We start from the raw sequence: 12,659 nt of genomic DNA on the forward strand, positions 1-12,659 counted from the left end.
AAAAAAAAAAAAAAAAAAAAATACTAGGATTACTCTGTCAGTTAATATGAAATCATCTCCAATCCCATGTTTGAACATCCTTGCCAATGGCTATAAGGAAATAGTAAAGTTTCGCAGTTTGTACGCTTACTTCTTCAAGATCTCCTTACAAGTGATAAATAGGTACGATATTTTCCATGGTAGCAAACTCACGCCTGAACAACGCATTGAGGAAAAAAAAAAAAAAGTTCTAGAGCAATTTTTGTAGTGCACAGAGCATCTTTAAATTTATGCAAAGTGGACGGGCTTTGTAAGCGGGTGCATGTGCCCTCATTCTTTTGCTATATTAGAGTCATTTAAAGGTTCTATTGTTTGGCATGATAGTTGATAATAAACTTTGTCCATTCCTCGATATTCCATCGGAATATGGCCAGGATATTGGCATACTCATCTCAGTTTTCCTGGTTCCCATCAGTACCGAATTGTGGCGCAGGATCTCTCCTTCCTCACGAGGGCAAGAGAAAGTATTTCGAGGAGGAGCTTATTTAGTGACAGAGCATTTGCAAGCATCGATGATATAATATCGGAGAGACAAGGAAAAATAAACAATAAATAAAAAAAGAAATAGTGACCTTTTGCTGATTCAATGCAGAATATTGCTTGTAGGAGTGTCATGTTCATATTCAAGTCACCCAAAGGTCTGGTTTTGATGAGTCCCAGGAGGGAAAAAAGTAAATAAAAAGTGCATCATTATATATTGTTCATGTTCATATGTGCCACTTCCTTTTAAATCAATAACACAAGGTGATAGAGCGGATATAATCTGGATAGATTATATGCGAAACGGGCTTGTCTAGTGTCTAGGAGTTTTGCCTGAGTACAGGGGAGGAAAATGATTAGCTGGAGGATATGCATAAATTCATAGGACCGTGCATGGGCGAAAAAGCTCTTGTTTTTAACAAGCATGCAGATGATATTTAATCCGCCATGCATGTCCATCTTCACCCTCAATTGAAGGGCACATGTCCGTCTCCAGTTCCTGTCGACAGCGTCTGTTACGAGCGAACTAGCGACGGATAATTAAGGTTAATTGGATCGCCTTCTAAAAACAGGTCAACAGTCTATCGTACAGGTACCCGTCGCCCATTTTTACGAACATAGAGAACATCGCATTCATAGGACATTCTTGGCCATAGCAATCACAAGCTTTTTAGAATTAGATGAGCAGACACCTGTCATCCCTTGTCGACAGTGGTAGTTTATAGTAAACAGCATATGAACTATGAAATATGTAAAGTCAATGATGTGGCCATCTAGGTCACTAACAGTGCCACAATGCCGGGTAAACAAAGGCTCTTTTCTTCAAGTCTTTTCCTTTTTGCTTAAACAAACTTCTCCCTTTGTTGTTTCGCCTGCTTGCTCATTACCTTCAAAGCACAGGACATCCATAGGGTCTCGCTCAGTCTCTTGTTATCCCCTGGAGTGAAACTTATAGTAGACAATTGACTTTTTTAACCATTGCTCTCACTCTTTTTGTTTGTTTGTTTGTTTTTTTTTATTTCTCTCCCCCAATTCTACCTAGCTCTTTACTTGAGTTCTTTCTTCTCTCTTGTACTCGCTAATTTCTTTTTTTTTAAACTTCATTCTTTAACTGATTCTCATTTCTCCATCTCATTGTTGTCAACTTTATAAAGAGTCACACAGCCTCCAATTCCTCGTACGCAAAAAATAATTTTTTTAAATCCCTGAATATACCATATCTTATATCCTTGCCCCTTCATAGCACCTAACCATGCCCAAAGACGAGTGCACTTCCCCTACAACCTTCTCTCGGTCTTCATCCTTTGAGTCTACTCATGCTCCTACTCTTCCTCCAATCCCTGCTCCCTCTTCTTTCTCACAATCTCTAGATAATCGTCCAGGGGTTATGATTATCGGCGCCGGACTAGGCGGTCTTTTACTGGGCGCACTTCTAGAGCGGATTGGCATCCGATACCATATATTTGAACGTGCTTCTAAGTTGCGGCCGTTAGGTATGCAATAAAAAAAAAGAGAGAGCCTTTCCCTAGTTTAAAAATATGCAAGAAAAAAGGCGGGGAAAGATTTTTGGTGCAATTGATCGACCAAATTTGAGTCTAATGCTAATTAACTTTTGTCCCAAAACGACACTGCTAATAATAATAAATCGAATGAATACAATTGAATAATATAGGCGCCACGATGACTTTATCATCTCCAATCCTTCCAGTGTTTGAGCAACTGGGCCTTCTGGACGAGATCATAAAATTCTCATATCCATGTCCTCAAATAGACATCTATGATGCTGACTTATCCTCCTTGGGAAGTTATAAATTTCATGCCATGGAACGCCTGTAAAGTTTTTTTTTTTTTTTTCTTTACTACTTGGTGAGCAGGAATAACGACCTCTAAAAGTATCTCAAAGCCTTAACATTTTTACTTTTTTGCTACACATGTCCGACACCTTAAAAATAGAACGGGCTATCCTATAAGGCTTTTTGCGAGACCTCGTCTCCACGAGTTGCTTCTTCGTCAAATCCCTCCACACAAGATTAGTCTTGGCAAGAAAGTCCTCAAGATCGATTATGCAGCCATGGAGAAAGATAAAGACAGTTCAGCGATTATCCATTGTTCTGATAACACGAGTTATCAATGGGATATGGTCGTTGGAGCCGATGGAGCCTATTCTGGTGTCCGTCAAAGCATGTACAGACATATGAATGGACAAGAGAAATTACCCAAGCAGGATCAGAAATCTCTCCTTGCAGGTCATATTACCATCCTTGGTGTCACACGACCCATGGACCCTGAAAAGTATACACAGTTGAAAAATACGACATCTGCGACTGTTTCACAGACTGTTTATCCCGATCGCACTGGTGTAAGTAAAAGGCATCTGGGTTAAAATATGAAATTCAATCTTGCATTTTTATCTATTTCTAATTTATAATATGTATATGTGTATGGTTTTATATCATCAATCAGTGTCATGTTGCAAGTCTTCCTGGAAATCAAATCAGTTGGGCTATCTGCGTCCAACTCACCCCTCAAGAAGCCAAGGACCAACAATTTAGAAACTCAGAATGGGTGTCTGATGTAAATGATGCCTTCATCCGTCGATTCCGTGATCGACCCTGTGTTTGGGGCGGCACTATGGGGGATATCATTGATGCCACGCCTAGGGAATTAATCTCCAAAGTATATCTGGAAGAAAAGATGTTTAAAACCTGGTATTATAAGCGGACAGCACTCCTTGGAGATGGTAAATTAACAACAGCAGCAGCAATAGATAAAGCGAGTAAAAAAAAAAAAAAAAAAAAAAAATTACTGGTTATTAATCTTTTTTTTTTTTTTTTTTTTTTTTTTTTTTTTAACTTTGATGCACCCTAGCATGCCACAAGGTAAAAAAAGGGCTTCTCTTTCCCTTCCCTTACTTATCCATCGCAATAATTTATAACGATTATGGTGGCCCCCCTCTTATTCACAATTGATTTTTTTTTTTTTCCTGTTCCACAACTAGATGCTTCCTGGCGCCGGCACAGGTGCGATGTGTGCAATGCACGACGCAGTGGTGTTATCAAATCATTTATATGAGCTAGATGACAAGTCTATAGAAAGCATCACCATTGCCTTACAAAAATACTATAAGGAGCGGTACACTTATGCTTCCGCCCAGTTCGCCTTCAGCCAAAATATGTCCACGGCTATCTTTGGATGTGTAATGTCCCAAAAAAAAAAAAAAAAAAAAAAAAGTTGTTCCGTCTAATTGGACATTTTTTATTGACTTTTTTTTTTTTTTTTTTTTTTTTTTTTTTTTAATAGACTAAAAAGGAACGTTTCCTACGGCGCATTTTGTTGGGATGTGTCCCTCAATGGGTTTATGATCGAGAGTTTAATAAGTGGCTCAAATATCGTCCTCAGTTGTCTTGGTTACCTTTGATCGAAAAGCGTGGCACCGGTGAGAGACTGCCAGTGTATTCATCGTGGAAATTTCTCTTGCAACAACGACAGCTGGAGCTGGAGCAACAGGTTCTGGAAAAGTTAAAACAACAGAGACTTCAACAAGAACGAGAACAAAAACAAGAACAAGAACAAGTAATACATAGGCAATGGTGGTAGCATACATATTAATAATAAAAAAAGAGCTAAAAAAGAAGAATTATACTTACTTTATCGAGCGTCTTAACGCATGGTGCGCACAGGAATGAACGAACGAGAAAAACCCAATAAGTGTATCCGTGCATCCCATCATTTGCCCAAATGGTCAAGCTTCAAGATGTTTTTCTAATACACATTCTTTTTTCATCTTGTTTTATTTTACAAGCGAACACGAATGAGGTTGGTAATAGTAATATTAAAAAAAAAAAAAGAAATTACATAACTGCTATTCTATTTTTTTTTTTTTTTTTTTTTTTTTTGGTCAGCAAATACTATTATTTTTTTTTTTCCTTTCCCTAATTAAAAATCTTCTTGAGGAAGCCCCGGACTTTCTTCTTCTTTTCAGTATGGCTATTGCGGCTGCCGTTCAGGCTCGATGTGCTAGATGACGATGCCAATGGTGTGTTCGTGCCGCTGTTGTTGCCACTACCGCCCCCACCACCATTGATCTGCTGCAGCGAATCCTGAGAAAGCGATAATGGAGATCTGTAACCACCATTAGCTAAATCAATTAGAGAAGACGGGCCATGCAGAGAGAGTCGTGTTTGATCCAAACTACTATTCCGATCACTGTTGCCCATGATCATTGACTTGATTGTGTTGGATGTCAACTGTTCATAGCTTCCTCTCCTAGACGACGCTCCTGATTGGTTTTCAGCCGCAGATACCTGACTTGCTAAATGACTACCAAAAGAATTCACAAGTCCTGCGTGACAGGCCTTTGCCTTGCTTACATCTATATGCATGTAAGTGTACGCATGTTAATACGCAAAAAAAAAAAAAAAAAAAAAGCTTGGTTCGTATTTTTTCTGATGTTCGCATGGCCCAGGTTACAAATAAAGATGTTGCTGGAAATACATACCTAAATGTTCTGCCAAAATTTCTGGTGAGAGACCTCGACGACGCCCAACATCCTCAGGGGTCTCCCCTGCGTCGTTTTTAGCATTCAAGTCTGCTCCACATGCAATTAGAAGAGACGAAATGTTCCTATGATCTTGACTGATGGATTCGTGCAGGGGCGTCCATTGACGTTCTCCACGACTGTTCACGTCACCATCGAGCTGAACCAATACCATCACCATCTCTAGATGGCCTCGTCGTGCGGCAAGATGCAAAGGGGTACACCCATGCATATCATGCTGCGACACAGGACTACCAGATTTAATAAGCGACAAAGTCAACATAACATCGTTCTGCAATAATAAACCGAATGATGACGATGTTAAAGAATTCGGTCCTAAGCGCTGTAAAATTGTCCTTGCACAATCCAGATTTCCTGAGGCAATCGCCAATTCAACAGGTAGAATCCATTTTCCTTTCCAAAACTCCTGCAATTCAGGTGAGAACCGCTTTTTGCCATCGCCTGCCTGTGCTGCCTGCATCCTCATTGCCTTGCGAGCCTTGATCTCCTCATGACTGAGCCACTGTCGACCACTCTCATATCGTTTAGCAGCAATGTAAAACTCTATCGGATTGTCACTGGGATCATCCTTGGAATCAGCCACCTTGCGCCTACGAGACAGAACCCCCATGCCTTTGAGTTTGCTGGCCCAGAGGTATTGCTGGAGCGTAATACCAAGATTAGGGTCTGCTCCATACTCCAGTAATAGTTTTACAATACTGTTAGGGCTAGTTGGTGCATACCCAGGAATACGGAATTGTGTGTTGGTGGACTTGTTAAAGGACGATGGCAATTGGCCAATAAGCGTCTGTGATGCAATATCCAAGTGAACTTGTTCTCCTCTAGATAGCATGCTTGCAAGCTTTGCTGGCGGCAAAGTCGGTGGTGGACAAGTTGCATTTGTGCACTCATTCAATGTCGTCGCCAGCAGAAGAGGCGTCAAGCCACACCAAGACTGATTAAGATTTGCGTTCTAATAAAACAATAAAAGGTGGAGTTCTAGGTTTTAGCTCAAACAAAATAAAAATAAACATAGAAATAGAAAAATAAGGGGTGGGAGGAAAGGGCCCTTGCAAACCCAATCAATATACCTTGATCATGGACCTAACCAAGTTGCACATGCCCAGTCCAACAGCCACAGTAAAGTAGCTTGGATATTCAAACGGGCCCGTCCTTCCCGGCTTCGTGCGATATTCATCCTGAGCTCTTCCAACGATTGGATAGTTGACGTCGATAGGAAATCCTCGTTCTACCAACTCAATAGCAACTTGCTCCATCCTGTAGATCATTGCCAACAACATGCAGTGATTTAGATCCGAATACGATTTCTTTTTCTTCTTTTTGAGAGCATTAGAAGGAAGTAAACTAATATATTGAAGTGCCAATTCGGGTCTCTTATCACGAATCGCCATTTCAATATTATGGAGAATGACTAAGCGTTCATATGATATAAAAAATATAAAAAAATAAAAATTGAGATGTGAGCTTCTTCTCTTTCTTTCTTTCTTTTTTCCTTGTCGGAAACTTCATTCTATGAACAAAACCAACATGAAGCGAAACAACATGTTTACCTGGTCTCGTTCTCTTCTTAAGTTTTTTGGATCGTAGGAATGCAGGGATCCGCTGTGCCATAAAGCCTCCTTGTATGCTCTTCTTAGCATACTCCTTGCTGAATGACTTGCGATCAGGCTTCAAAATTTCTTTGTCTGGATAGCGTTGAGTAAAAATTCATAGATGTTAGAAAACATTCGCAACAAATAGAAAACAGATCCTATATTCATCAAGTCAAGCATACATACCTGGTTTTCCTTTGAGTTGTTCCTTGGTGAGCTTTTTGACGACGCCTTCTTGACGTAGGCGGTTATCCATCCGATATAGTAATGTGAGGAGCCGCCGTTGTCTTCTAGGATAAATGTCGTTAAGTCGGAATTCAGCCAAAGTCAGGCTAAAGGGTGTACTGGTGAGATCTTGATGATGAGCATCAAAAAGACCTGCAAGACCAGAACTATTGCCTACGTTAGTTACATCCTGCTGCAATGATCCTTTCCTTGCAAAACTGGAGGGCAGTGTCATGGATGAAGCCGTCGTGTCGAAAAGTGCCGCTACTGAATGGCGATTGATGGATTTATTTTTGGAAGACTTGAGAGTCTTAACCCCTTCGGGGAGTGGTGTTTTGGCTTTAGGGGAAGGGGAAGTGGTAGTAGTGGATGAAGTTCGACTGCTTTGGCGATCTCCATTTGTTGTACGAACGCTCGTCAATGAAGGTTCTGTTACGGAAGTTATTGAAGACCGTGGTGTGAGACGTGGCGAAGAATCGGGGGATGTTACAGGCGAGGGCAAAATACCTGGGCTGTCGATTGCGCCCTGGGAGCCACCGTCCAGAGACAGAGATGGGAGAGATGATTCTGTAATAGAGGCGATAGCTGGTAGTCCAGGGGAACCAGGAGGACTATTTGCTGGTGAGGCAATGAGACTGTTATCCGTGTGAAGATTGGGAGTCGAAAGTGAACGTTGACCAACTGTAGGCGTTGTCAGATATGGTCCTGCAGGCATTGGTGCTCCTGTGGTGGTGAGAGTGCGCTTGTGAAGGGGACTTGGTTCTAGAGAGTTAGAGAGGTCATCTTCGTAATCATCTGCACCTATGTCCTGGGTATCTGCAAGGGTAATAAATGTCGAGGGAATAGGCCTACTGGACGCCGACTGTACAGTGTTATCCTTGCTGCTTTGTGTTGTCTCAAGTGCGTTCTCGTGGCTGGTGGTTCCGTGCGCCATGTATGCAGTGTCTACTTCAGGTGATAGAGTGCTAGAATGGTGTTGCTCTCTCAACTTTGCAGTTTCCTTCAAGTCCTGGTGCTGTTCCTGCGACTGCTCGTTGTTATGCGTGGGAGAGGAATGCTCTTTGTTATTTTGTTCTGCTGTAGGAACAGTCAATGAAATGTGAAATGGCTGATGAGACTGTTGTTGCTGCTGGAATGGAGTGTCCATGGGTGCAACACGGGTATTATTATTTAGCAAGGATGAACTGGGGACGGATGGAGTGGATGAAGAAGTAGTGACGGGTTGAGTTACATGTACCTGAGACTGAGATTGGGACTGGGACTGATTTAAACCCTGACTCTGACCCTGACCCTGACCCTGACCCTGAGTTTGTAATGTATTTTGCTGTTGCTGATGTTGCTGATGTTGCTGTTGTTCTTGTTCCAGCTGTTGTAATTCCTGACTGAGTTGAGCGCCTGCATGATTTCCAAGCGAAGACTTTGCGCGTGTTTTAAACATTGAAAGACCGCGTTGAATCGAGTTTTGCTTCTTGTCTGTTAAAGTAATTTCGAGGCAGTGGAAAGACAAGGAAACTTGCGTTAGTCGATAGTTGTAGAAAACGCAATTAAAGCGAAACAGAAAGGAGCAAAGTAGCTGTGTCAAAAGAAAAGGAATCGGATGGTGATGATCAACGCCAGATTGCCCTACTCCTATTTCGGTATCTTTTATCACTGCTGAAGTGCCATGCGATGTTATGCTATGCTATGCTATGCCATGTAATGCCATACCACACCACACCCCATAGAACTATCATAATAATAGAAGCACAGGAAGGATCCAACGAAAAAAAAAAAAAGAAAGAATAGAACAATGGAAATCTCTCACACAGACAGGGCAATTATGACTAAACGACGCTAAAAAAATTAACCAAAATGGAGATCCTTCTCCTTTGATGGAATTAATGGCGGGCATTCACACAACACCACCCGCAACCCGTCAACGAAAAATATTATGTTGAGTACAATGACTTGGTTACCAAGCTCAATGGGGGAAGCTCTTGGCAAGCAAAACAAAAAATAAAAATCGATTCCAGCTCATATGGCTTTTGTTGGTTATTCTATTCAAGATTATGCATTCTCCGCCTATTTTTTTTTTCAGTCCGCAGTCTATTATTTTGCAAACTTTCTATCCTCTTTTTTTTTTTTTTTTTTTTTTTTTTTCATATCTGTGATCTAAACTGTTGAAAGCATTTCCTAAACTTGGAACAAACAAGCAGATGAAAAAAAAAAAAAAACGATAGAGCACCAGAATGAATAGCGAAATGCAAGATGAAAGAGAGCTCTTTCAAACTGAGAATATCACCATGTTCTATAATCTACATGAATGTGTACAATGACAATGATACATAATAATAATAATATACATTGTTACTGGTGAGCTGTCGACTTTTCTTTTTTTTTTTTTAAAAAATATTTTTTCCTCCCATATAAAAAACAAAATAAAACAAGGTTTGGCGACGAAAGTTGAATAAGAATGAAAGAAGGTTTGTGTGTGTGCTTTGGACCGTTGAACATTTGACTGTGAATTGTTTAGGGCGGTCAGTAACAGTGAGTTCGGACCATCGATGATGCTGGTGGCACATACCTTTTGAAGCAGTTGCTGGTTCTTCGTGTCGCTGTTGTCGTTGTGAGGACATATTTGTTTGATCAATGGATAATATAGAGCTTTTCTTTTTTTGTTTTTTACAGGGGAATAAGCAGAATGAGATTAGATTAAAGGATGAATGAATGCTAATGCAAAAAAAAAAAAAAAAAAAAAAAGGACAATGCGAATTTGACTGTTTAGTTCAGAAAATGGAAAAGAGGTGAAGAAGTGAAAAAGAGAAAGGAACAAGATAAAATAAAAACAAGGAGTTCAAGTATGCTATATGAGTGTGGTTGGATGAAAAAAAAAAAAAAAAAAAAAAAAAGAAATGAGGATCAAGATCTTGTCATATTTTTTTTAACCCAAATGCCCCAATGGCCCAATGGTTTTTATACATTTGTCAAGTACATGTACACGTTTCATAGTTCACACGCAAGAATGTGATACAGTCTAGGAATCGAAAGGCTGCACTAAAAGCCACCTCCAATTGGCCCAACTTGCTGAACAAAAGGTGGCAAAAACTCTGTCCAACAACACGCAAACAAAGGATCTCCCTTTCAATAACAGCCTTGAAATTTACTTCAGATTCATATACATGTATATATCCCTGATGCTGATATGGCTTTGAAATAACTGTTTCATGATAATTATACCTTAATTTGAACTAATTGCCCTCGACTCTTCTCTTATTATCAAAGCATACATCTGTATGTATATTACATGAACATGTACACCCTCTGCCTTGCCGCTTCCTAACTGTTTTTGCCTCTTTTTTTATTATTATTATTATTATTTTTTCAATCCTTACATATTTCTTTCATGGTAACCATTCAAAAGTATCGTAATAATAATATTATTAAGTGGAAGAGAAAAGTGCTCCTTGGTAATTGATATTTTAGGCATTTAGGCACAATATCCCTTCAGGGCTCAACAAGTATTCCTGTACTTTCGTTCTTCTCCTCCAAATATCTCCTTTAAAATCATTGAATGCACGGGCTTCTTACTTTGAAATGTGAACAGCAATATACTTTAATCCCAACGGCAAAACGTTCACTTGACTATTTTAATATCTGTCTCGCTTGCAACCACCATTGTCAACATGAAAGTATATACATGTGCTAAAAAAAAAAAAAAAAAAAAAAAAAAAAAACGCTGTTACATACATAATTTATTAACTTATTTGTTTGTTTGCATGCTATTTGTCTTCTTGTATGGACGAACCCTTTTTAGCTCCATGTAATAAATTCCCAAGAGTAAATTCCTCCAATAAAATACATTATGATTTTCCCACCTGTTGGTTGCCTTGTCAAACATATTTTTATAGCTAAAGAGGGATTAACTGGATGATTAATGGTTATGCACAATTGATTTAAGTATATATATCGTAGTATGCCGGAGGAGCTGATAAGACCAAAAGCGCTGCTGCTGCTCCAGATATGGCTTTGCTAGGAGCTTCACCGTAGTGATCTATTTGCGAGTTGAACATAGTGACCATTAACCTCCCACCCACCTTTTTATTTTTTATTTTACCTATTCAGATCCTATCAACCAAAGTCGTGCATGCGTCTTTGGTACTCTATGTAGAAGAAGCTGAGTTCCTCATGGTGCATGAGAAAGGGCACGTGTATCGCCACTGCATTCAAAGAAAGGCTCTTTTCTATGTATAACTCGCATAGACGTGTTATTTACGCATACAAAATTAGAGAGGGAAATATGCTGCCGAAGAAAATCTACCCATCGACGTGTTTTTGCAAGCTGCTTTGCCCTCATAGCTCCCTTGGTACTCTGGGTACGACGTAGAATATATACAATACTTATTAGGGCAATCTCCTCTCTTCAAACTGAAGATAAATACGATAACTTGTCATGTTTAGACATCATTATAGGATCGTATAAAGCCCGAAGCTTGCAAACCCAGGCTTTCTGCCATACTTGCATACTTAGGAACAGCCTTTCGCATCACTTCCAGGCAGCCATGGTCTATTTGTGTGATGTCTTTTATTGATTCTGACCGAGAAATAACTAAAGAAATAAAAGTTCATGTTCGCTCTGATCTACTCTCTATCTAGTAATGGGTAATCTAAGGACGAAAAGGATGGTATTGGAGGGACATATACCCAAGGCTACTCTGATAATGAGGATAGTGTGTCCTTTGTAGCACTTTCAAACCATTTCTCCGTCTCATATATGAATACTTATCAAGAGCTGGAGGTGTCGGCCACACAGATTTTGGTATCGATCTTTACCCAACAGTGCAGGTATGATGCTTTTTAGTGATCGTGGGATGTACGGGTGTTCGTGGCACCGTAGAAGCGTGGCATATCATTAGTGACTTTGAGGGTGACCTCATTACCATTGGACTTTCTGACCGATATAGCCGGGAGCGTTTGAAGCGCCGATACTTCTTCAGCCCATTGTAGCTATGAAACAATATCGAGCCCGGCTTGAGTCTTGGTCTAGAGCTGCATGTGGTTGCTGAGTGCCAGAAGAGTGACGGGGCAGGCCAGTTGGCTGCAATTGCCCTCTTTCTCAGTGCGCGAGGCTCTTGCGTTTAGCTAGAGCTTATGGGAGCAGCTCTTCACCGCTGATAAGGGGAGGGAAGCACATTGTTCATCTTGAAGTGGCCCATCGATGTCCATGTTTTGGTCGATGTCGCTTATGGGGTATTCGCCATTCCATACATTGTTACTTGACGACTCCGTCAGGCGAGATGAGCTTGCAGCCGTGTTGTTACTCATAGATATCCGGGTAGCTTCGTTGAGGTGGGTGGAGGGTTTTTGGGATTCGTAAGTATTTTATTGATATGATGCTGCGAAGAATCTTCCGTTAAGAAAAGAATAGAGAAGTGAAGCAAGTGCTTTCGACAATGTTCTGTCGAACTAATGTTTGTATGCAACAATGGGGAAGACAATCTGTTTAGTAAAGTTTAAAGAGGCCTTATTGTTGAATGTGGTTTTTGGCTTTGCGGTAGATCGTTGCCTTTGAACACGACCATTCCGATCGAGACAAGAGAAGCGCTATACCACAATGCTTTTATTGGCTTGCCGATGTACACAGCTAAGGCGTTTATATATCGGGTGGATACTTGCATAATGCTTAGGAGCTGTAAAAGATCATTTTTGCAAAGTATTCTGGAGCATAAGCGAGCTGCACAACATGAGGGACATCGCTTACGTCGCATCCCATTCCAGATGCTTCGGTA

The 12,659-nt window shown here is 40.4% G+C and overlaps 2 protein-coding genes across 2 annotated transcripts; one reads left to right on the forward strand and one right to left on the reverse strand.

Annotated features, from left to right (window-relative positions):
- Positions 1 to 1,664: 1,664 nt before the first annotated feature.
- On the forward strand, positions 1,665 to 4,116 carry BCR41DRAFT_388478 (hypothetical protein; the record flags this gene model as incomplete). Its single annotated transcript, XM_022028007.1, has 6 exons — positions 1,665 to 2,012; positions 2,192 to 2,351; positions 2,473 to 2,878; positions 2,983 to 3,259; positions 3,388 to 3,398; positions 3,820 to 4,116. Exons 1-6 carry the CDS (start codon positions 1,772 to 1,774, stop codon positions 4,114 to 4,116), a joined length of 1,392 nt encoding a protein of 463 aa, XP_021878529.1. The 5' UTR covers positions 1,665 to 1,771.
- Positions 4,117 to 5,072: 956 nt separating this feature from the next.
- BCR41DRAFT_295925 (ankyrin repeat-containing domain protein) lies at positions 5,073 to 5,336 on the reverse strand (the record flags this gene model as incomplete). Its single annotated transcript, XM_022020423.1, has 1 exon — positions 5,073 to 5,336. A coding segment is annotated over one exon (264 nt), but the record flags the coding sequence as incomplete, so codon positions are not given.
- Positions 5,337 to 12,659: the final 7,323 nt, after the last annotated feature.

The sequence above is a fragment of the Lobosporangium transversale genome (assembly GCF_002105155.1).
Source record: "Lobosporangium transversale strain NRRL 3116 chromosome Unknown BCR41scaffold_36, whole genome shotgun sequence".
NCBI lineage: Eukaryota > Fungi > Mortierellomycota > Mortierellomycetes > Mortierellales > Mortierellaceae > Lobosporangium > Lobosporangium transversale.